General features: G+C 40.3%; 1 protein-coding gene across 12 annotated transcripts in view; it reads right to left on the reverse strand.

The window, feature by feature from the left end:
- GIGYF2 (GRB10 interacting GYF protein 2) overlaps positions 1–26650 on the reverse strand; it is a 77437-nt gene extending 50787 nt beyond the window's left edge. For 2 of the 12 annotated variants that reach the window (XM_054074655.1, XM_054074654.1), the window contains exons 1-5: positions 26605–26649; positions 14777–14859; positions 12042–12171; positions 9748–9843; positions 5332–5440 (exon numbers count right to left, since the gene is read on the reverse strand). In XM_054074655.1, the coding sequence (XP_053930630.1) occupies positions 5332–5440; positions 9748–9843; positions 12042–12171; positions 14777–14817 (376 nt within the window). In that variant the 5' untranslated portion in view covers positions 14818–14859; positions 26605–26649. Of the gene's footprint in view, positions 1–5331; positions 5441–9747; positions 9844–12041; positions 12172–14776; positions 14860–26604 lie in introns of all 12 variants that reach the window. The other 10 variants (XM_054074663.1, XM_054074658.1, XM_054074664.1 and 7 more) reach the window with 6 other exon arrangements.

Raw genomic sequence — 26650 nt, forward strand, 5'->3', positions numbered from 1 at the left:
TGGCTGTTCTTAGACTCAGCTGGAGGCAGAGAAGTTGACTGAGCACTGAAGGCAAGAGAGAAGAGATTCGTATCAGACCTCCGACTGTATTAGAAATGTGGGTATCTTCACCATGGCAAGTCCAATGCTACAAGGTTGACAACAATCTTAAGTGCAAAATAAGTTGCAAAGGCAACAGACAGTAAAGATGTGATACGACATCAAGAGTAGCACAATGTTTATTCAGCCAAAGCATTATAGGTCCCCTAAGATCCTGGAAAAGGACTTCAAGCTGTTATTGACCACAAATAAAGCCCATGAAAGTTTAACTATCTTATGCAACGGCAACCTTTGCCTAGTTTCTTCCCTATAGGAAAGCTTTCTTCCTTCCTCTTATAGGAGATAATAAAACAAAGGGCGTTAGCAAGAGAAAGCCACAGAGTCAAAACAGAACAAAGGCACTGACTCATCTCACGTCTCCAAGGTAGCGGAGGTGTAAAGTTGCATGCATTTGTTCAACAGAAACAAAACCGGTTTTCCTTTTCTGTTTTTTTACGCTGAGTGACAGCAAGATTTGTAGTGCTGCCCTTGCTGTGTGAGTAAGTGTGCATGCACGCTGATCGCAGATAGCAGACACACAGCTAACAGAGCCAGAAGGCCAGGGATATGGGAGATTTCATCAGCAAATAAAGCAAACATCCTGTATAAAGGGAAGAACAGAATCAGAGTTGTTTTAACAGCAGCATGGCTGATGGCAGTTTTAAAAGTATGTGAAACAACAGCCTGAGAAATCTCTCTCCATTTACCACCCTCTATGTCATGGTTCACCAGTATTTGAGCTGTGCTCAGCCACCAAAATGGCCTCAATTAAAAGATAACCTTGATAAATATCCAAAGGAATGATCTCAGGAGTTCAGTTTAAGGCTGTCTGTGAGGCTATGCTACTCAACTCCGAGCTGCACTGATACCGTGTTGTACCACATAGGACCTGTTTAAGGCCCTGTGGCCCTGGCTGTGTTTCCAGCCTTCACTGCATTCCCCAAGGTCCTCTGTCCAGGTGTGGAAACAAGATGGGCCCATTCATCAGCACCTTGTAGAAGTACGTGTGCAACTCCAGCAGAAACCAAGGGGACCAGTGCATGAGAACTACACTGCACCACAACAGATTCTACCAAGCTCTGGAAGAGAAGTAGTTAGTTAAAGATACCCGTGGTGCACCAAGTCAGTTATTCAGCAAGTATTACGCAGATGAGTCAGACCTGAAAATGCACACTGGGACAGAGCCAGTAGTGATAACAAAACAGAGGGAAAATCATAGAATGACCTGAGCTGCAAGGGACCCATAAGTCCAACTCCTGTCCCTGCACAGGGCAACCACAACATTCACACCATGTGTCTGAGAGTGTTGTCCAAACGCTTCTGCAACAGTCAGGCTTGGCACCATGACTGCTTCCTCCCTGAGGAGCTGTTCCAGTGCTCTATCACCCTCTGGGTGACGACTATTTTCCTAATATTCAACCTAAACACGTGCAGAGAAGATAAAACTGCAAATATAAGCACACTGTTCACCATTCTGTCTGCATTCCTGGCTTTCTTGGGAACAAGATGCTTATTTTAAATAGAATACCACTTCTGAGAAAATGCCTGACATCGGAGGAGGAGACTTTCTAAGAGTAGGTCTTGCACAAAGTATTGAATGCAAAGTCAACAGATGGCAATAAATGCTTTCATTTACAAACTCAATGGAGCAGCTGTGGCATTTGTATTTCAGCAATTCCTTAAACCTCAAAATAGGGACCTTGATCATCCAGTGGATATTGTAATTGTCACAACCAACATTCTCTAACCTGAAAAACAGACAAGTCTGAATTTAAGTAAGAAATCCAAGATACAAAGAGGAGTAAGCAGCACGCTTACTCCTTTACGATTCTAATCATCATTACAAAGACATCCACACACAATACAACACACAAGTTCTTCTAACTACAGTATGACTGGAGTTTAGGATTTACTGTCACAGCCATAATACTGTGTGGGAAGAGCAGGATAACTGTAGTTCAACTATTGATTAGGGATGAGAACTTTCCACTTTCACACCATTCATACATTTCCCAGCAGCAGCAAAGACAGGTTACAAAGGGGAAAGAGGGTGGGAGGGAAAAGAGCTCTAGCAGGAAGCAAAGTACCCTTCATAAGGGTCTTAACCAAGAAGAACAGCTACAAAACAAGGTGTCTTTAAGCTTACAGCCCATTCCAGGGACTATTTAAATCTCTCCTCATCTGAGGCTCTTATTCATGAATGTTGACATTCCAGTCCCACCAGCACAAAGCACAGGGCTTAAGTGCACACCACAGGGAGCTCCCAGGAAAACAAGTCAATTAGAAAAAAGGTCACGTGCAAGTGCTTGGTTTCTTAAGAGACTATAACTTCAGAACTCAATACAAATGGTTGGGATTTTTGCCTCAACACAAAACACATACAGCATTAGTGATGGCAGTTTCATGCCACAAATGGTTTTTAACAGTAACACCAAGTTGTTTTTCAGGACACAGTCACAAAAATCAAAGCAGCTTCCACACAGTAATCATTTTCGCAACAGCTAAACATAACCACTGCCACTAAGACTTGGTAAGACTACTCAGTGTTATGTGGTAGTTTGAAACACTGATAAGGGAAGTCCCATTTAGAGCTCTAACAATAACCTTCCTTTACCAGCAGTTCAACCATGCTTCCCTTTGCCACTCTGCCACAGACTCCCTCTCACGCTCCCACACGCTGGAATACAATTCCGTTACTTGGGCTTCAGTGAGGGAACTTAATTAACAAATCTAATCATACATGCAAATTCTTCCCTGAGTGACTGTTGTGCAAGTCACTTTAAGCCAGTAATCTTGTTTTGGTAAAGCTGAAGCCCAGATTTGATTGGCAGCAGCTCTCTTGCATACAGTGATGTAAAGTTCATGAAAAACACCAGATAACCTTTCAAACCCAAGCAATTTTGCAGGGTAATAAAGTGTTTTCCAACTGTTAAATGAAGTAGGTCATTTAGTGAACACACTCTGAAGAAATTCCAAGTCCTTTTCACTGTAACTTGAAAAACAAGAATTGCATTTAAAGCTTGCTACTTGCAAGCAAAGTATTCATTTGCAATCTGGATGTTAACAGTCCTGCACTCCGCCTTTAATGAATACACTGTTATTAATGAAGTCTTTAATTATGCAAGTACATAATTATGAAAAAGCTACAGATTAGGGCAGAAGCCCTAATTGGTTTGTTGAGATCTAGAAACTTGGAAGACTCAACACGTCTAAAGCCCAAGACTTATAGTTTCTGGAAAGAAGGGGAAGAGTAGAGCAAGCAGCAACCAGGATCAGTTAAAGAGGGAGAAGCTCAATAATTCACAATTTCAAACTGTATCAAGAATGAAAAAATGAATGGGCTAAGTGCAGAAATGCGTCCTTCACAGCTTGGCAGAAGATAAGAACAACTGAGTGGCCCAACAAGCACAGCATATGATCATTCACACCAATTAAGAGAAAAAGATCCACTGGGGATGAAAAAAAATTAAGTGAAAAAGATGAATTCTGCAACAAAGTCCTTGGGCTAATATCTCCTAACATATCTTAAAAATGACGTACAAAACAGGGAAAAAAAGCAGGAAAAGCTTTCAAACAGTCTTAATACAGCATAAACCTTAAGTTCTGTCCACTGAAGCATGATAAATCAAACTTTAACCCCAAACAAAATTTCCATGCATACAAACAGATTGAATAATAGAATTACTGGATCATAGGCCATATTCTGCCACATTTAACTTTATGATCTTGCTGAAACTAGTGGAGGCAATTAAAATGCTACCAACTGCTCACTGAATAACGATGACGTCTATTGTTAATAGTACAGTAAAAAAAAAAAGAAAGGAAAATTGGACAAAAAGAAAGAAAAATAAAGGGTTTGCCAAATTAGAAATGATCAGTGTATCTTCAGGCTGAAGCTAGAGAGCACACTAGTAGTCACACGATCTCAAATCATCAAGTTTTAAATACTGTTCATTTCATCTGCAGAATCATCTAGTATACGTATTCCCAGCGCAAGAGAAACATGGATGCTAGCCAGGCAATACGCACATTAAAAGCACACAGCAAAAATGCAGCAGCTTCCAAATGTACAACATATTCCAAATAAAACAAGGCATATGTAGGAGTCCTACTCCACATCTATGTATGTGCACATATTTTTTGTTTAATAAGCCTTCAGCATTTAGGTAAAGACAATAATAAATAAAGAAGGGGAAACAACACGGCAGTTGTAAAAGTTTAAATGTATATGCCTTAGCTGGGGAGCAATCACAAGAGGACAGATGACAACCTACAAATATCTGGAAGATGTAAAACAGGAAGAAAGCCAGATTAAGGAATGAGAACAGAAATGAGAGAACAAATTAAGTCTGAGCAAAATTCTGGTCAAGCATTTAAGTGATTTCTGAGGGTGTTATTGAAAATATCACCAGTTAAGAACATTTAGAGTTGAATTAGAAAGGACCCTAAGAGAAGCCTCACTTAAGCACCTGCTAAGACAGAGGTCACATAATTTATTACCCCAATGATATTTCCAAGTTATTAGCTGCTTAGTAGCCCAAAATGTAACCCATCATATTTATATATAAACCCTCCCAAAACAGTGTTCACAGCAGCACTCACGTCAAAAGGAAGCTGCTAAGATAAATCCTGGATTTAACAACTGATTTTTAACCTAGTGATACAGCCTGAGGACATTCACTCTATTAGTATGCAAATGTTTTGCAGTGATCCAAGGTAGTGGTTCCCTATAGTTGGTGTCTTCACATTGGCAATACTCAAATGTCTCCCAAATTAAATTGTCTTTCCATGAATATTCTCCTGTTTATTCTTAGAATGTTAATAAATAAAAATGACAACTTTTCAGAAAATTGAACACCAACTTTTTCATTTCTTTTTCATGTTTTAAATGCATTTGTGGATTCTTCTCCCCTTTCCCTATAAACTAGGTCTATACCTTTCATAAACTTATTTCTAACAATTCTGGACCAAATAATTTTCAATTCTACCTCAAAACTACCTTTCCTTTTCCCTTCCACACCCATCAGTCTGACAGAGGCAGGTAACACGGGTACTAGATGTGTACCAAGGTGTGCAGATCACTAGAAAATATTCATTCCCTAACGCCACCATACCAAAAAGGTTTCAAAGGTTTAAGGGAAAAGAACCTGGGCATGAGAAAATCTGGCTATAACCAAGCCCAACCTAATATCTTTCACAAGATTTAACCTGTATAACCTGCATACACTGCAGCACATCTCACTAATAGCTCACCTCGACCTCTAGAGGAACTTCGACCTCGAGGAGCCCCTACCACCGTTCCTCCTCCACGTCCCGTCAACCGCAGGACAGCAGCACTGTTTACAGACATCGAGAAATTTCTCTGCCAAGAAGAAGAAAGAGACAAGGTGAAATTCTATTAAAAACAGCAAAAATCAGAAACACCATATGCTAAATTTAAATTAATACCAACTTTGCTTTACTTATATTCATTACAAAGCCCTCCCAACCTATAAACACAAAGCAGGGAAAGGATTCCTTAGAGTCATGAATAGTTGAAGCACTCTGTAAAAGGATCTTGGTCAATATTAGTGCTTCTGAGTTACTTACCTGAAATTTCCATGCTCTAAAGGTAGCAAGTGAGCATCCACTTCTTTATCCAGCACAGAAGCGATTAGAACATTAACAATTTGAAAAATAGCTTGTCAGTTGCAAAAAGAAATTGGCACCTGCCTGTACCGGACACCAGTAATACCAATTCTACACCCAATTCTTAAGCAAAAGCAAGAACATGTACAGAGCAACAGAACTTGAGTAAAATTGCATTTATCAATCTGCTCTTCAGAAATGTCTTTTTCACTTTATGTATCATCATCAGATGCTTTGGGGGGAAACTATTTAAGACTTCTGAAATTTAAGTGACTTAAGACACTAAGCACCAGTAAAACAGAACTTCATTTTAATATGAAATAATTGCTAAAGAAAAAGCTGTTTCAATAAAAAATGGATAATTACAATCAACACTGGCCCCATTCTCTGAGCACAGACAGTTTGAAAACTGGGCCTAGAATTCAGGAGCACGTTCACAAACACTAATAAGCAAACCTGAGTTCACACATGCTTTCTGAATGCAAGTTTTAAATAGTTAGAATGCAAAGAATTCCAAACAGCTGTTTCATCAGGATATTGGATAGGAACTTCAAGGAAGCAAATTGCTTACAATAACTCATCTGAACTACTATGACTTTGAAGGTCTTCAGAGAACAATGAGACAAGCAATTATATACTATTTAAAACCTAAACATCTATCATTTAAGCCAACAGACGTCTGAAGGAGTTTTAACCCAGTTCAGAAACAAGCCTAACTGCTTGATACGTTCTTCCTACAAAGCACAGCTTCCTTCAACAGCAAAATAATAAGTAAGTAGACTTGACGAGTGGGGGGGAAAAAATCCAGTCACGCATGGCAAAATAGCAAGGTCAGACTCCAGTAAATCTGATTTTATTTTCCTAGCTAGCTCAAAGTTTAAAGCATCCATTTCAACAGCAAGTCAAAGTCAACCACCTCCATCTGCCTCTAAGCATATCACCACCTTTCCTGCTGTTGATACTTCTTAGTTTTGTGAAGTGGTGAAATATTTTACTACAGAAACAAATTCAAACTATTAATTAGATTCGCTGTCTTTGCATAGGAGATACCTTAATTTTTGACACCTTACTTTTAAGAACAAAATAGTAATCTCACTTCCATTTCCACAGCTGGGGGGAGGGCAGTTTAACTTATCTGCCTAAACTCTGAACAAATTCTCCCTCCACTCTGCAGAGCTTACTGTGGTGAAGATACAATCCATATAATGTGTCTAGGGATAAGAATCCACACGGTAAGCAGAGAAGTAACAAAAGAGAAACGTCAAAATAGCAAAAACTACCCTACTATTGATCCCTGATAACGCACATCAGAGGGCAAAGCTGCCCCAAAACAAAGGTTCAAATAATTCTCTAGCAGCAAATGATGTTCCAAGAAAAAGACATCAGAAACATAATGAATGAGGACAGAAAACCCCTCCGTTATATTCACCAGGAGCTTGAGACTCCCTTATTCCACACACAGATAAGATTAAAACAAATTAATTCTTTCCTAATGCAAAGAAGGAACATATGATACATATTGCCAGTGGTCAGAGGTGGGAACTGCTGCTAAAGCTATCCACAGAAACCTTTTCTTCAAAACACAGTTCCCTGGAAACAGATCTTTGATGAACCCATATCATATAACAAAACTTAATATAAATTGAATCAGCCAAGCTCGAGGTTAGCTCAGTGTCCTTATCAGGAAAGGGACCTTCTACATAAAAAGGATCAACAATTCTGCCCAAAGTGTATCTATGCCCTAGCCTTAAATATTCAATTAGTTGAATTTCACAGGGATAAACAAATATAGCTTAAATTCATATAGCTGACATGATGTATCATCTGCCCCTAGATAACTGATCTTTGAATCACCCTGAGATGAGACAATTTCTTCTTGGACACACTACACATACACCTAAAATCCTATCAAGTGCAGAACTCTCAGGCAGCATACAAGAATTGCTCTGAGTCCAAGGCTAGAGCAAGCCCGACAGGTTCAGCTTCAACTGAACATGTCCCCTAAGTATCTATGTTCTGATCGGCCTGTCCTCTACAGGATTCTCAAACCTCTGACCCCCAGTTCTGAGAGGATACTACCTTCAGTATTCAGAGGGGGCACAAAGGTCTTTTAAATTCTTATCAATCTTAGGTGCTACAGCTTGCCTGAAACACAACTGGCAGGAAAGCCATGAATATTCACCCCAAGGTCACCTCTGTTCATCATGAAGAATCACATTCAAAGCCTATAAAGTCATGGGGAACAAACACCAGGAATTTCTGGTAGCTGAAATAATGCCATTCCCTTGGTATCTCAAATCAAACATGAAGGTGGGGGAAAAAGATCTTCAGACAAGAAAAAACAGATTGTTCGCACCCTCTAGGTCCCCAGAAGGCATTAAAGGAAAGAATTAAAAAGGGAATATTGACCTCTTCTTTCAGATTAAGATTTCTGTGGAGATTGTAGACAACTTAATCCGACCATGAAGACTCCTGTATGATTACAGGTGAAAAGGAGCCAGAAAAAACAGTGACAGAATGCACATCAACTCCTCAGAAGTTTAAGGCTGATGAAGCACTGGGCACTGGACTATAGAATCACCTGTCCCTGAAGCTCAGCAGCACCTACCATTTCATCTGTACCAAGAGGTTACTCAGCACATTTTCAATACCACAGCCACTCATACCATTTCTTTGGTAGATTACCTTGGCCATCACTAGCAGTCAACATCCCTTTAATTGAAAAGGCCTGCAGTTTACTCTCCTTCAGAGAGTAAACTATGCATCAGCAAAAAAATATGTCCAAAAGTATTTAACACCAAGGTTCAATATTTTGGCATGCTACTGTGTGTCTGGGTGACCATCACCTGGGCTCACTGCCCGTATCCCTCGTGTTCCTGCTGGAGAATGGGAGCCAAGCTAGGATTTCCCATAAAAGCATATTCTCAGTCCCAGCTGCCTTTAGGACTGTGACATGTGGTGTATTAACGTGAACTTAAACGTGACTGCTGATTAAAAGCTAAATTATTTGTATCTCATGTCAAATGACAGCACTCTAAAAAGAAAATAGAAATATGAACCAACTCTGATAAAGAAGAAATTCCAGAAGAGGTAAAGAGGATGTGCCAGAACATCCGGGCACACCAAGATGCTGAATAATTCTAGAATACAAGAGCATGGGGTAAAGGAAGGAGGATATTCTGAAGTCTTAAGAAACTTAGCACAAGCACTCTCCAGTCCTGCAACAATTACTGTCCAGTCAGTAAAAACACTCAGCTTTCCACTAGGAAAAAAAACAAAATCAATTTACAGTGTTCTGAAGGAAGTGTGAAGAAACACGATAAACCAGAAAGCAGCTGCAAAAATCAAAAAAAAGTTCAGACAGCCATAAAGAGGGAATCAATTCAGAGTCAAGAGTCAGGAGGCATTTATCTGGAGAGGGGTGGACAGTTTTCTTTGCTAAAGATCATCTTTAAAGGAAAGGCTTTCAAACTACTCATTTCAGTCACCCTTTAAATGGAACGCCTTTGCGGACTACCTATTCTCACCCTTGTTTTGTTCATCAATTTGTTGTATACCTATAGCGACCAAACAAGGAAATAATCAAGAAACTGCTTGCATACAAAGTAAGTTGAGTCCTGCCTCTTCCTAAGAAACATTAGGAGTCAAAAAACTTCCGACACCTCTCCAAAAGCCACCAGGCTGACTTTTCAGAACTTAGAGACACTTGTATCACAGAGAGAGTGGTCCAAAAATAGTACAGTTTCTGAAAATGCTATGCACTTAAACAGGTAATACTTCCTAGAAAATGATATCAAATTTAATGAGCTGACTGCCTGCCAGAAACAGAACACTGTATGAAAAATATTTGTTCAAGTATAAGATAATAATCGAGCATGAATGGAATCTGCTAAGATAGCAGCTTTCAGAATTTCTTTCCTGAAATCTACTAACCCCAAATGTTTCAGTTTTTAATGGAGGTGTACTCTGTATCTTGCCATTACAGTAACCACAATCTACAGATCCTAAGAAAGAACATCATCTCTCTGTAAAGATACAAACCTGTTCTTCTTCTGTAAAAGGTACAAGTGCCAGTGGTGGCAGGGGCTCCTCTTGTAAAACAGGCAGAAACTCCTTATCCAGAAGGTCTGAAGGTATCTATATGAAAGTAAAACAGCATACAAATAGCTGATACACCCAAATAGTTGCATTTCAGGGATGATGAAAAACCTTCGATTTACCCAAAAGAAATTTATCCTGCTCACCACCTGTAACTAAAATACGTAAAACATCAAGATCACACAAATCAGAATTCAAATTTACACACCATTGCAGATCAAATCTGAACCAAGTGAAATCTCATCTGGTAAGTGAAAAAAGTATTCCTTCAATACACATTTATAACCAGATGATTATTTAATATATTAACAAAACTACCATATAGAGCACAGAGGCTGTATTTGATTTAAACATTTCCAATTTATAACAAACAAGGAGAGTGAAGCAAAAAAAAGCACAACTATAGGCACAGATTTATCAAGCAAAGAATGCTGATGATGTAAATCAAAATAAGTTTTATCACTGATTTATAATGAGTCCATCATCATATGAAGGTCCATCCGCAGATGTGACCTTGAAAGCGTGGACAAGAAGTTGCAATTACAGCCAACTGAACTCTAATTATGCCAACAGAGTACTGGTTTAAAAATATCCAGCTCATAATAAAGACTTCTCCCAATTCTAATTGAAGCAAAGCAACCTAGTGCTGGGGTTTTTTTATTATTTGTGTATATGCTAGCAGAAATCTTCCTGGTTTTTATCAGAGCATCTTTTAATGAGAGGTTCAACTTCGCCTAATCATCAGCCAAAGATGGAAGATGACATGGCAAAAAAGGATCAGGGTAGAAGATACAGCTTAGGCTTAAATACTTTGCACTCTCTAGTTGACTAGAAACAGTGTCAAGAACCCTCCCGGTGTCAATAACTAGAATTACTCAACAACATGGAAACACATGTATATCAAAAGGAAGACATACTCTCATCATAATGCCCTTCTGGCAGACACACAGGGAGAAAGTATTCTTTTGGACAGTCATTGCCATTGGAGAGCTTTCTGTAACACCAGGTATTAGCAGGTTGTTCTGAACCAGTCCCAGCTGTAGGGGTCAGATACAATATACATAAACCGCAAAGAACAACGACCTCTGATAGGCTGGCTTAATCAAGCACAACACGAAGGTTTAAATCACAGCTTCTCAAAGTGGAGCGGGACAACTCTACATGTTGAAGCATGGCTTCAAGCTATAACACACTTAATAGCTTGTGAAAAATCTTTGACATTCAACACCCTTGAGTCTGTGTATAGCCTGATCTAGTGGGATGTCCCTGCCTATGGCAGGAGGGGTAGAACTAGATAATCTTCAAGGCCTCTTCCAACCCAAACTACTCCATGATTCTATATGAAATGCAGGGCTCCCCACACGGGATGAAAACATCAGCACAGTCGTGTAGGGCAGGAACATGGAGCTGTATGTGCACTTCTATGCACAAAGCTAAAGGTAGAACCTGACATGTTTTCTTGCAGTCCCTTCCCTGACCTGAGGGAAAGGCTCTTGAGGGATTCAGACTTCCAAGTCACTATTGCCTGCTGCAACAATAAACCAACTTCTGCCACCATCTACAGAAAAAGCTACTATTTGCTAATGCAGAAAGTATGAATCGCTTGCCTAAAATGCTCTCTTAAGCGTAACTTCTGTATTGCTGAGAACCTTCTTTTAAAACAAAACCAGAGGGAAGTTTTTGACTTGCTAGGCTGCTCTTTCCTCTCACACGTGGTAGGTTGTGTGTGTGTGTGTTCTGTGTCCCAGAGAAGTGAGCTACTTGAGGATTGCTCTCACCGGGCCGCCCACATGCTCAACTGAACAGCCTCAAGTCAGGATAAATGGGGAGCTCTCGCTTTTTTCAGATGATCTGTTAGTATGTCTTATACCCAACTATTAAGATTAATCAAATAACTCTTTTATAACTATATTAAATAAAATCCTACTGAGGCAAGCAGATCTGCTCAGCTCCAAAGAGACTTTAACCCTCAGTCTGTGGCAGTGAGATGGAATCAAGCGCTTTTATTCTTGGGGGTACAGGAAGTTGCTCCTATAGCAGCAAAAATAATCAACCATAATGAACGCAGCAAGAGTGGGATCACGTACACAAAAAACCCCCGCAACTGGACCTCTTCAGTTCTTTGCCAAGGGATATACATTTCTGCATCCATAATCACAAAACACAAATTAACTATCCCTGATCACGCAACTGTCATTAGGAATACAAGTATCAGGCCTTATCCTCTTCCTGCTCACCTTATTATCCTTTAGAAAAAGTGCCAACATTTCTTCTCTCCCATAGCGATAGTCTGCTAGTTTGTACTTTGGCAAAGCCGGAGACAGAGGAGGGGATGTCACGCTCCCGCCACTAGACAAAGCTCGCAGCCTGAAATAAAGCAGAAAAAGCAATGAAGACCAAATTGAGGAGACTGAGCCTTCACCTATGCTATAAGTCCTTTTTACATTAACAGATTTGACACAAATGAAATAAATCCAATACTGAAAGTCAAGGAAAGACGTTAAGAGTCTAACTTCAAAACTCTAAAGCTTGGTGTTTCCACAAGAAGAATGAAAGAGCTTCCCTCATTTTTCCCACAGCTTGGAGGGAGAAAACAAAAATATTCCCATGGGCACATCGAGGAATTCAACTCATCCCTGGAGAACTGCTGTTGACTATATAGCAAGTGAGCTACATCCCTTCAGCCTTCACTAAACTATTTACACTGGCCACACAAAATTCAGTTGTAAATCCTCCACAGATATTAATGACAACAGCTTGGTTTTGATGAGAAAAATTCTCACCACACCAGGGACAGTGTGACAAACATTAACATAACAAAAAAGTTTATTAGTACCCTTCACAAATTTTAACAAACAGCATCGGACAGTAAATTTTGCAGTGAGGTTGTTTCTTGTGTCTCTGGAATCCTGCTCTACTCCGAACTCCTCTTCCACAATTTCAAATTAATGGCATTTTCCAGAGAGTGCATACACCATTCAGCTTAGTATCTCAATAAAAAAGATGCACAAAATACAGCCATGCTTTACTTCAGAGGCATTTCAAGTAGTAATCTAACTCACAGTAAGATAAATATGCTGTTAAGTTTGGTCCCATCCCACACAGGTAAGCTACTCAACTTCTTATAGATACCGTCTTACAGTTGCATGATATTACTCCCACTCAGCAGGTGGATTAATCTCATTCTATGCAGTCACTTCCTCAGCTACCCAAATATCCTCTGTTCTTAAGTTTAAGGAATGTTTTGCAGAAGAATGTGTGTCAAGGAACAATATCCAGAGCACTTTCCTACACTGTCCTTGATGTGCATTTTAAGACAATTCAAATAACGGAAGCTCTTCTCAACAACTGCAAAATCCTTGGAAAGGAAGGTGCTTTAAACTAAAACATTGATTCAGAGGCTACCTTTCACCTAATTATTGAAGCATGCTTTGATTTGCTTTATTGTTCTTTAAAAAGAAAAGCAAAAGGTAATTTGCAAGTCAAATGTTTATGTTACTCGTTTAGTTTGGCGCCACCCAGTGGCAGTTTTCTTGCATCCCACCGCTAAACAAAAAACCTTGGGCAGGCGTTATTCACAGGATGAGACGGCTCAGTGCAACATGCAACTCCGATCCAGATCAAACGTGATCGAGCTTCATTATTACGTGATACAACAACATATGTGACAGATCTATATTGCCATGCAAAAGAACCATTATACATCTTGGAAACCTGTTCCATTATTCCAGCAAAAATCTGCTGACCCATTGAGAACAATACATACTTTCAAACATAATCTAATGTGGTTTGAAAACTAAACAGACACTGAAGTCCTCTCACTATGACACAGCAATGTAGTTACTGTTAAAATACGTGGGATTTCTAGAATTGCTTTTGCCCTTCTCTGTTTTTTTAATATAACTTTGGTTTCCAATCCTCAATGAATCCAATCACATCTGTTCCTTATGCTGAAGAGCACTCCAGCACAAGATACCTGCCTGGTGGGTGTATTTACAGACAGAGATAAAGTCATTCTTTAATCTTCTTACAATCTAACAACATAGACTGAGCTCTCTCATTGTTTTCCAGGCCACAGATAATAACGTCTTACTACACTGTTGAATACTCTCCAACTTTTGTACATTGTGTATAAAAATGTGTCAGCAGAAGTGAATGCATTATTCCAGTAACAGCCTCACCACATGCTAGGCAGCAATTTTATTTCCTATCACTTCCCACTCCCATTTAAACGCTTAAGGAGCACATCACACTTCAGGAAGCACTTCATCCAGAATTCTTGTTAGTAACTGCAGAAACCAACAATTTAACAAGAAATCAGAACAAATACTGAACAATAATCCCACCTGTGCAATTATTCTTCAACAAAAGCCAGGACGATGCATGTCAGACAAGCTGGAAAACTAACAGCTGACACAAGATCATACAACCTCATAGATTCCCTTCAACACAACAGCTCATTTTTCCTGATGCTTTCCAGCACACACATGTGGGAGACTACAACATGATATGTACACTTTTACCTTATTCCACATAGATTTTTTTTTTTTTAATGCTGGAAAAAACACCTTGCTTAGCTACAGATTTGAGTACAGCAAGGAGAGTGTTAGAACCTCCTAATTAATATGTATCCCACGGAAAGATCAAACAAGTCAGTCTCCTTTGCTCACTTTGTGTGTACATCTGAGATCATAAACACCATCCCTTCCTCGGACAAGTGGGAGTGATGTGGATGTTATGCATCACCATAACATGAAAGCAAATTCATTTCACACACAACAACAATTCACAAAGCAAAGACTAATTTTAAACTATTGCTGTCGGTCACAGGCCTGGGACTGAGGTGCAGCAGTACAGAACACAGACAACATCACATCCTATTCAGTCTCATAATACACTCAGCCCCAAAGGACAGAAATTAATGCTTTTAAAATTTTAGACAAGGTTCCAGACTCTCACAGAAAAAACTCACCATTCAGGCCCGAAGTTAAGTGTCTGAGTTTCTGCTGCCATTTTTTTCCTGTTCTATTCCTCTTTTTTAATAAAAGCGTGAACCTGAAAAACAAAAATATTTACTATGAAAACAACTGGATTAATACAGTCCTTCATAAATTTCCTCATGAAACAAAAAGCATACCTGGTCATGCAAAGAAGTGAAAAAAAATTGACTAACTGGAATATATATAGGCTTTTTATAAGAAACCCACTTCAGCTCTCCCACACAGATTAATTTACTAATCTAGGAGTAACTGCCTCAAGATCTCCTCCCTAAACTCATCTTTTAGCAGCTCAAGCAGGACACTGGATCAGGGTGTCTAAAGAAACAATTTGTACAGACAGTCCTGTTTCAAATCAGTGATTATCACAAGAAGGCCAAACACTGAGAATTTGATGCCTAATCCTCTTCTGTAAGAACAGTGATGCTTAATTAACAGAACTGCAGCTTCCTGACAATTACAAGAGAATAAAAAACCCACTAGAAGTACAGCAAGCAAGATTTGCCAGTTGAGTGGCAGAGTATTCAAGAAATTTCCACTGCTTATTCTCGAAAAAGAAGCCCTCTAAAGACGGAGTATCTCTCCAGTGCTGGGGCAGCCTCCTGAATTTGCAGGCAAGCAACAGCATTTCTCTCATTAAGGAAAAAATACGCACAACTTCAGACTTCAACTACTTTCATTCCCATTAGCCGAGGTTGTACAGACACTAGTGAAGGTCAGGTCAGGTTTCTATAGAACAAGAACATATGGACAACAACAGATGAACCCATACTGGAGGAAAGGACCGAGACTAAGGGAAGGCTATGAAGTTCTCTCTACCAGAAATGAGTTCAGCCCAGGCAGTTGTGAAGAAGTGTCTTTTGCAGTAAGAAAATGCAGCTCCCCTTTCTCTCCAGTAACAGCAAAATGCAAATCTGCAGAGCAAGAAGGTTTGTTGTTTGATAAAAATCAAACACATTGTAGCCAAAGCCCAAACAAAACAGGCTTTGAAGCCTTACCTACACAAACTGGTTGATTAGACTTCAAGAACTCTTAAAGACAGATGGTAGGGAGGGAACTTTGCCACATCAGAACTCTGTTCCTTAACGCACCCAGGGACTAAATAAGGAGCTTCATAAGTCTGTCTATACTTTGCATAAAAAGGTGATGGGAAGCAAAAACAATACATGAGGAGACAAGTGGAAAGGGCATGAGTTACTGAGGAAAAAAGATAAAACTGAAAAGGAAACAGTTTTCTTGTACATATATATAGCCACACTACTGAAGTAATTATATTAAATTAAAAAAATATATAAAAAAATAAATAGAATAAATTCTGAAATCTAGAAAATGCAAAAAAGTCACCAACCCACACTAAAACTGCCTGAGCAGATTTTACCCAAATCTTTTGGGCATAAGACTATAAATATTTGTAAAATTCCCAGCAGCCTGAATCTACAAACCAACCTTTGGCCCATGCGTTTTTACTACCTGCCACATTAACTTTTTCCCCATACATAGTATCATTTATATACAGATGGTAGTATTTTTATTTACACAACAACCCTATATAATGAAATGGGATCATAACCACTCATGCACTAAGCTAATACCAAACTATCCAGCTATTCTCACAGATGACTTTGCTCTGATTCCGGTTGCTGTTTTAAGCAGCTGACAGCTCACAATATAGCCACTCATCACTCTGCAAATCAAAATACAAGGTTAGGTAGCTAAAGATTACATATAGCAGCTACATGCAAAAGTACTGTCGGGCAATTCAGGCCAACCAGCGCGTACACTTTGGCTTAGACAAGGCTCTAACACAATTCCTAGTAGCCTTAATTGGATGGCTGTCCCTTTGCTTCCTGCAATGCCTGTAATCCTTCTGCTGCGAGGGAGGATAAGGGGGGGAAGCTTTCAGATCAGCCCCTGGGGATCACCAGTGAACCTGGGATCTTTAGCTCCTCATGTTGAAGCTAGCTTAGCATCAGTAATACCAAGGAGACTGGCACCGAATGTTAAACTGCAATGAAAATACAGCTGAAAAGCATCAGATACAAGAATAAAGTACTAAAAACCAATTAGGATACAGCAGTTTACTAGTTTTGGATCCACTGGGCCCACCGTCTTCAGCCACTGGGCTTCCTTCCCAAAAACTGAGGATACTGTTATCTTTCTCTACAAGATTCCTAAGCACTTCTGTAACTACAAGCATACTCAAAGCCTCATCCCACTGAGCTGCAAAATGGCTTTCTTTGTCCCTCATGTTGGCCACCACACTTTGTTTTGAGAACTCTTTGCTGACTTCCTCTTCTGGGTTGCATTCAGACAAGCTACTTCCTCTCCAGAAGTTCTCACTGTATGAATTTTGAACTGAAATTGAGACATTTGTAAGTGGGTGAGAGAGTAGCTGAACAGGGGGAAAAAAAAAAAAAAAAACAGAATAAAAAACAACTGCAGACTAAGTAGGTGTTAACAGGTAGATTTACTCTAACAAGTAACATTACCCAGAAATAAAACATACATTAAAAACAAATCACAGGCAAACCTGCAAGAAAACTCTTGGAAAGGGGGCATTCTGGAAACAGGTAACGATTTGGGTGGAAGAGGAAAAGGAACAGGAAAAGATTCAAGAAAACTAAGTGAGTGCACAGGAGGTACACATGTAGCCACGTCAGAGCACACAAGAGAGGGAAAGCAAAAACCTTCTGCTGCTTCTGTTGGTTCACAACGCAGCAAACGAAAGGTCAGAGCACACAAGCCAAACTAGAGAGGAACCTCTGAAGGGACTGCTCAACACACACAGTCCTGCGCAAAGGAGAAGGTGTACTAACTGGAAAGGCAAGTTGGGGTGGACTACAGCACACTCATATCCTGAGAGGAAAGAGGGTGGAGCAGAAAAAGGATAAGGAATTAATAAAAGGGAATGAATGATCAGCAGCCAAGGAAAAGGCATGAATTTATCACATTTTTTTATTATCTGGATAACTTTCTTAGGCTTTACACTTCAATAGTAATAATTAAGATATTTATTTGGGCCTTTTTTATTTATGCTGCCTCCTTTTTAATCAAGGATGACAAATCACAAAAATATATACCAAACACATTTTCTTCCTCATATAATTGGATGAGGGAAAAATCCCTTTCTGAATTGCTCGAGTCTTGCAAATTAAGATTTTCTACAGATTAATGGGTGTTCATTGAGGAATCTGCACAGCCAAAGATTTTATATGCGGAAAGGGCACACAGGGACAGCCCCGAGTTAAAGCAAGAAACCAAGGCCACATTTCGGTAAGGCCCCTTCAGCACTATTGCAAGACTACTGGAGAACTTCCCAACACTCCTGCAGAGGGGAATCCTCTCTCCAAAGTTCTCTTCAGATCAGGTCAACCCTTGAACACATGCCAGTGCAACCCAACAAACAGTTGCAGCTTTGCTGAATATCTGGGGGGAAATGGAACCACTCCATAAACTGGAAGTGGGATTCGATTCTCCTACGGGGGGTCCCGCAGGTACCAATCCGTTGTCAGCATGCAGGACCAAAAAGAGAAGAAATCCCATCAGCCTGTGGTCTGGCAAGGGAAAAACATCCTTTCCATTCTGCCAGCAGCTTAGTACTTTGGAAATCAGAAGTCCATCCTCTGAGTAGACACAAAATGTAATCCAATAAAGTTAAGCTTTTAAGTGGCTTTCACTCACAATTATCAGGTACTATAGGTACAGAAGTTGCCATCAGCAACACAACTCATTTCACTGGTTTGCCTTAGGTACGCTTGCTATTTTACCAAGCTAGGAGGTTTAGAAAATATTTTTCAAGCTCTCTATTTGGTACCTGACGAATCTATTAAAACACTCAGAAACATCTGCTTCAGACCGAAGTCAGAACTCGATTCTACCAGCTAGATATGTGAGTTAAAATGCATAAGATGTTTCAGTTGAAAAATTCTAAGGAAAGACTATAATTATTGTGGCACATTTTGCCCACAAGCTCTGTTTTTTTAAACATATAGCTAGCTAATAAACATTTAGGGGAAAAAGATGGTTTTCAGTGACTTTGAGAGATCTGAACTGCCACGTTTTCCAGACTCTGTTCAACCTGAGGATTTACACAAAATTGAATTTTAAGGTTTGTCCCTTACTCATGGGCACTCGAGTTTGGATTTTCAGGCAGTGTTAAATCCCTACATTTCCATTACGGAATTCTGTTGGCTTGTACCACACAGCAAAATCTGTCTCACCAAGATGACTTTGCTGTTTTGGATAAACTGATTTTTAGCATCCCAAGTTGAGCCTGGGCAATGACTGCATTCAGGTCTGCCCATTTCATCCTTCCTACAGACAAAAGGAATGAGAGATTTGCACTGTCACTGCAACTTAATAGATTTGGAGCTACTCCTTGCTTACCTTTTTTTTTTCCTTACTTTCGAAATCTAAACCTTGGGAAAAAAGATATACTGCTGATCCTTCCTATACACAGCTATTTTATTTTGAATTGGTCCGCTGTTTGATCAGAGATGTTTCAGAAGAAAAGTATCCCTTGCTTTTGATGTAGTTCCGCTGCTACTATATTAGAGCCAGCTAATTTCAGTGCCAGGAACTGTCTTTAAAAAAAAAAAATTAACAGGTTGACTGAATAATTAACACTGATTTTCACTAATTCTTGAAATAGTAAAGATGATCCAGAATGCTATGCAAGCTACCTTTTAAGTACAGCAGTAAAAGCATGACTCAGGTGGCTACATTACCAGTCTGTTTGATATTAATTATTAGCTAAAGCAGACAACACTGATTAAAGGACATTGACATAAAATTAAGACCAGCCAACATGGATTTATGGAAGAGATTCAATCTAAACATACTATTTTTAAGAGTAGAAATCTCACTGCTCAAAAGCAAGGAGGTGAAATAAAATTTAACTTCTGTAGGACATTTCAATTAAGTAGAATGCTAAAAAGGACAAAATCATTCAGAACCACATGAAAAGTCTCCAATTATCACCACCTCTTTTCCTTTAACCTTCTCTTCTCCAGATTCTACAACAACCCATCTCAGAAGGCAATATAATCTCAAAACAAAGCAGAAGGTAAAAAGCTATTCTCTACTTCCATAGAACCTGTAACATTGGCCTACATAACTTCTAAAACCCAAGGGTGACAAACATGGCTCTGGTAAATAATGGAAATGACACATCATCAGTAATAGCGTTATGAATTATTTAATTACTTGGTCCAGTATAACAGGTCGCATTTAGTAAGGCCAAGAATACAATCAAAAGACTCTGGAGCAGAAACCATAGGTGATATACAATAAATGCAAGACTATTCTGGAGAAACAGTCCTGAAATCAATCTGAGATTTATGACATTAATCGGCTGAAAAGGAACATACGATACAGCACGGTTGGACTTGATGATCTAGTGGGTCCTTTCCAACCTAGTGATTCTATGATTCTATGAACATCGACTACAAGAGCTAACACAAAACACTGAAAACAGAAATAAGGAGACAGAGTAAATATAGAACTGATTTTTATCACTCCAGGAATACTGTGCCATGTTCTGTTGTCCATAAGGCAAGAAAGCAGATAAATCGGGTGTTCTAAAATTGATAGAACCTGACAGACACACCTTACAGTGGGGAAAAAAGAAACCCACATCAAAGTTCTCTCTCTCGAGCTTTGAGAAAAATGTAATGGATCTTGCCCAGTCTGTAAATGATCACGGAGGTAAAAAAGGGTGATGGCCCAAGTTTATTCAGTGAAGGGACCGAAGCAAAACATTCAGAGATAAACAACCGAGTAAGTTGCTTTCAGGTCAGCACTAAATGATTTTATAAGAAGTATGCTCTAATTTAGGCAGAACATTAAACAGAAAAGAAAGAATCATTACTCACATTACACAAGATGCCAGACAAACCACAGCAGTCCCTGCTGGCTTACCAAGCCTTTATCCTGATAAAGGCAGTGAATTTACCAAGGCCTATCTACCCACAGGCCAAGAGGAAGTTTTTCCTAAGGAAACAATGTCTAAACAGTCCACTTCTCCAGAAACTACACTTCTATTAGTACAGTTACACTTTTACATCTCCTGAAGTCTTATAACCTTCCTCTCTCAAATCATTGCAGAAGTGTTTCCATCTCAGCAGTTTCTGGTCAAAAATGGCCTGAGAGGTTCTTAAACGGCAGGACCAAACTGACCACCCTCTGCTCACTTCATACAGACCCACCCTAAAGCTTCACTCAGCACTGCGGCTCGCACTACAGTGCACCACAGTCAAGAATGACAAACATAAGAGGCAGACACTGAAGCCATCCTGTCCCAGAAGACCTGCACTCCTAACAAAATCCCAGAAAAATAAAGGAACATGAAATATCTCACTTCCAGGTGATTTTCCTCCTTTCCTAACCAGTATAGTGAACTTGGTGGTTAGAGGAAGGTTAGAGAGCTACCCCCTTCCTGCTTCACCTGAACACAAACATAAAATTTTTTCCCAGTTTCTCCACCAGAAAGCAGCGTGACCTCCACCTTTATTACAGGACTTCCAGCCAAAGGCAGACACCAGCGATTAAGCTCCAAGCAGAGTCTGAGACCACACCCTTGGCCCTGCCACTAGCTGGAACACAAACCATTTCTCATGCCAAATCCTGTCCCAAAATCCTGCCAGCACTCTTGTTTTCCAGCTGAAAATCACTTCCACGTCTGTCTCTACCTTGTACACAGACAATCGGCTGGTAGGAAAACAGCGAGCCTCTGCTGTTCCACAAGACTCTACAGACCAGGATGCTGACTCTGTCTACCTACTCCTCAGCAAGGCCGTAGCTAGAAACTGCACAAATGCAACCAAAACCACACTGCACCACTGCTCTTCAATTCCACACATGACATAGTCCATCCATACATTCAAAGGGGCAGAACAAAGCTTCCAACTACCTTCACTGAAAACATCCATTGAATGAACAGATCTGGGTTGTTGTGGGGGTTTTCAGTTTTGTTTTTAAATGTCATTTACATAAGCAGCTTCTTTGGGCTGTGTAAAAATTCTCTCCATCCACCTACTCTCCTTAAGGTTTCCTACTCATGCAGTTCTAAGAGGTCCTTTACTTCAGGAAACAAATATTAGGACTTCTTATTCAACAGTGAGAGTGTGTCTGACAGAGACAATTAGTATGGGTATCGGATTGCATAGGCTCCTCAGGCAGGCAGAAGGTAACTTGTTACTACATATGAATGGCAACACTTTTTAATAGCTTATCACTTTCCTTCTCTTTATGTTAACACTGCTAAAGATATCCACTTGTTTTGATCCAAAAAATAGGTCTTTGTAAACTGACTTGTGATGTTACCCTTATCTTGCCTTAGTACTCTTAGAGCCTACAGTAACATCAACAGAGAAAATTACATATACAGATGATTCAGCATTAACTAAGCCTAATGTAAAAGCTTCCACTGGTTTAAACGGTAGCCAAACTGGGCCTCTGACTTATTAAGCCAAGTTATTAGATGCTTTTACTTAAAAACCTTGCCATATGCTACGTCCATGATCAGCCTCGCTCACTTTCTATCACACACATTATTCAGCCTAACGCTGACGTCAGCCCTGCTTTGAGCAGAAGGCTGGAGCAGACAACCACCACAGGCTGCTCTCTTCCAACCTAAATCATCCTCAGATTCTACTACGGGTGCCTCAAAAAAAAAAAAAAAAAAAACCAAACATCAGTGTAAACATTCATTATTTGCCACATGACATTTTGACTCCAAGTCTGAAGTTACACAGATTCAGCTATCCATTCATCACCATAAAACGTCACCCAAAGTAAACTTCACACTGTGCAAAGCGCGTCTTTTCCTTCTGTTTGTCCAGTCTGATCTGACACACCACCACACAGGCCACAAATCTGCCTGCGCCAAATCTGATCTACACTTGGACATCTACAGCCTTTGAACCTCCCAGTCACACAAACCAACAGAATGCAAAGTTTCACTTGTTGAGGTTGACAGGAGGGAGGGGGAAAAAAAAAAGTATTTCATAGTAACCACAAGCTGAAACAAGTATTTCTCTACTGAATAAAAAGGACTAAGTATTCAGCAACAAAACACCTTCATGAAGTGTAATGTAGTGTGCTTACTTTCACTGTAACAACAGCTATTTAACATACAACACTATTTGCACGTGTAAAAAAATGTAGAAAATATTTAAGCTCGTTTACCTGTTTATAAGGACAAATCACACATACGAGAGCCACTGCTGAAGGCATCAAACAATCATTCTTTCTTATTTGCCCAGATTTCTTAAAACGTATGGCCAAAGAGATAAAATATCACAACACACAGCTTTAATAACTAGCTAAGGAAATCAAAAAACAGTAACTGATCCAAAAGTATTTTAAGGCAAATTTTCTAAATGTCCATCAAAATTTCTCATTGACCCATAGACTCTACTGCCTCTTCAGAGCTCCCAGTATCTCTCCTGCCCTCCTCTAGAGCCAGAGTTTCTATATAAGACAAGCTTTAAGCATTAGACGAGGGGCTCGCTCCTGAAAACATACACTTTGATTTCATGCTTGCCAAAAGTCTCAGATGCATCAAAACAATTCTGTGCATCCTTTTCATAAACAAAAAAAAAAAAAAAAAACAAAAACGAGAGAAATAAAAATGTCAATATCAGCCTGGCTTCCTGCACTGACATCAAGCCATAGCTACATACAGCTTCCATATTCAAGGAATGTTTAACCACCTTTACTGAAAAGGGACTGACAACCCTCCCTCTGCAGATAAAAAAAAAAAAAGAAGCGGACACACTTCGTAATCACCACACTGTGGCAACCTCACCTACTGACAAAGCAGCATAAAGACCTGAGTCTGCTACAAGCCCCTTGCTACCATCTGAACTTAATATACAAAAATAATGGTATTAAACATCCCTAGGATGAACTATATGGTTTTATATACACATATGCTACCAACAACCACAAGAGGGCCAACGTTGTATAGACCTTGTAATTTAAAGCACTTAATTCTTAGTTCCATCCGTAACTTACGTCCACCTTGAGCAAAGTGGCTAAGTTCTCTCAGTTCTGACAATTTCCAAGACAGATCATTAGTACAACCAAAAAGTGTTCAGGAGCCAACTGCAAGAAAAGAAAGGGAGAGGCTAAGCTGGGCTGACTTTGCTCCCATAAAAGCAAATGCCATATTCCCCCCCGCAGCAGTTCACACACCTAGGTTTTCAAGTGTCACTCAGCGAATTAAAATAAATTGATGAGAAAACCACAAAAAGAAACAGAATCCTTTTCAACACAGATGCTCCTCCAAGTAACAAAGAGATGGGTTTCTCCTTACTGAAGCATCCCATGGATCTCTAGCAAGCTCTGGAGGATGGAGAAAGCAGATCAGGCCTGCGCTCTTACGTTTGTGAGCGGAAATTTTACTGCTCTATCTCAAATCATGAATTAAATATAGCTTATCTCCACTCATCTTTGAGCAGAAGCACTGAGAGAAAAAAAAAAAAGCACAAACAGAAAAATGAGGGAAAAATGCTAGGAAAAGGAATTTTTTTCATAAATCAGAGTATGAGAAGATTTAACGTAATACCTTAAAAAGTCCTAAGAATAAACTTTAAAGACCTCAATGAAAGAGTAAGAAACATACATGACAGATACATGAACTTACAAGATTAGACAAAAGCAGGCAGAACTAAATTTCATATTCTTGGTATTTCAAACGAACAAAAAAAAAAATATAAAGAGCTGGAGGCCTAAACTACATTAAAGGAGGGGCAGAGAGGAAAGAAGGTAGCATGGCCCAGGTGCCTAGCCCATCTTCACCCATTGCTGTGAACCCTGCATGTTTAAATAGAAAGATCTTTCAGCAGAGGGAATCCTTCAGCCACTCAGCTGCCCCAACAAGATGTTCCATATGACCTGGACACCCAATTTGTTTGCAAATGAAGTATCATTATATCTTAGAAGAGCTGCCAACTTTTTTCCTACATTCAGATATAAGAAACTCTGTTTTTATGACAGAACTCCGTTTAGAAAACTGCCCTTAAGAGACAGCAAGCATAACAGAAGCGATGCAACGATGCTTAGGCTTAATTCCTTAAAAGAAATAAAACCTTCTTTGCACTCTCCTCTTACACAACATCTTTTCCTCATCAAGGAGTAAAACAGTTGGAAAAACTACATTGTAAAGCCCTCAACTCTCTATTCACCAGCACTTTTTGATCATCTTTTTCATTCACTGTATGTTTTAGGAAGGCTAGAAAAAACGCTGACAGGAGTATGTGAGGATATATTGCATTCCTCTCAAGATCAACATCTGTAATGCAGCGAGGACCAGCAAGACTCTTAAGTGTTTTCTGTAATATCAAATTATCTTATAAGCACCCTGTGAAACAAGGCATCACTACAACTGGGCTACTTGGCATTTCAGTTCTATGCTCTTGCATCAAAAGACAGGCTCAAGAAACTATTCAGAAAAGGTCCTAAAAGAAATACAGTGACAAAGTAACCCAAAGCATGTTCATGCGTCCAAGGACCGGCAGATCCCAAGCAGCTCTTAAAATCATTAAGATAACCTAGTATTTATAGACAACGTTGTCAGATATTGAAAAGGGCTTTCAAAGCCTCAGTGCAAAAAGCGGGTCTTGCTGGAAATGATATTCAATTTCCACGGATAAACCTTTACCTTTTTTTCCACATAGTCGGCCATTAGATAGAATCTTTGTGGGTTTTTAATCACAGGCTAAGTAAGCAATTAACACTGACACACAGGACCACTGACATCAGCTAACCTGCAGAACTATGCGAGCCTGGGCAGGGAAGAGCGTGCAGGAGGGGCAATGGACTCTCCAACATTTCTGTGGATACCCCCAGGACTGAGCAGGGCATGCAGTTTAACCTCAGCATCCCATAACTGTTCAAAGGATACCTCTTCAAGAATACCAATACCTTGTAATACTAAAGCTCTTATTATCTATTGGAGCCAACACCCATTAAACAGAGCTCAAAAACACCAGAACAAAGCTTTTGTTGGTGACAACTGCAATCCATTTTGTTTATTGAGGTTCTCAATTATCACACTGGGCATCTACCAAACGTTCTATTCACAAAGCAGCAAATTAACTTGAGTTTATTAAAAAGTTTCTTAAGAACAGAAGCAACCAGCAGAGTTATGGGAAAAGGGGGGAAAAAAAAATTCACACGTACTTTCCAAGAACTTGCCCAAGTCAGCTCCTGAAGCAAGAAAATAGAATGAGCAGCAAGAAGTTAGAACACAACTGGAATCCAAAAGTTCTATCCCTTCCCACCCAACAGACACGCAAGAACCACAGCAGAAGGCGAACCATCACGGCAGCAAACCCATAACGCGAGGCTGAAGGTTACTGGGGGGAGGTTTCACTCCAGAAGGACCCTCGGCAGCATCTCCTCTTGGCCTACAGCTCGTCCCACTCCACAGCGCGATCCGCCAGGCTCGAAAGCGCCGAGGCCGCTTCGCTGACACTGCCTGGGATCGATACCTGATGGAGGGCTCCCTCTCTTCGAGCCGCCCGGGCCTCTCCGGCCCCGCCTCAACTCCTGCCTGCGGGGAGCGAGCCCGGGGCTCCCTCCGAGGCGCCGGGAGCACACGCAGGCCCGGCGGGGGGCGCTGACAGCCCCGGGGCCGCTGCCACGGTGCCTCACGGAGCGGCCCGGCCAGGCCGGCAGCGCCAGGCCTTCCCCCGCGCGGGAGGCGGCGGAGGCGAGAAGGAGGGACGGAGGAAGGGAAGGAGGTGGCGGACAGGAGGTGGTGGTGGAAGGGGAAGAGGCAGCGGGACGGCGTTACCTGCGCTGGCGGACAGGGAGTCCCTCACGGCCACAGCTACGGCTCG

The sequence above is a fragment of the Cuculus canorus genome, chromosome 9 (genome assembly GCF_017976375.1).
Source record: "Cuculus canorus isolate bCucCan1 chromosome 9, bCucCan1.pri, whole genome shotgun sequence".
Classification (NCBI taxonomy): Eukaryota; Metazoa; Chordata; class Aves; order Cuculiformes; family Cuculidae; genus Cuculus; species Cuculus canorus.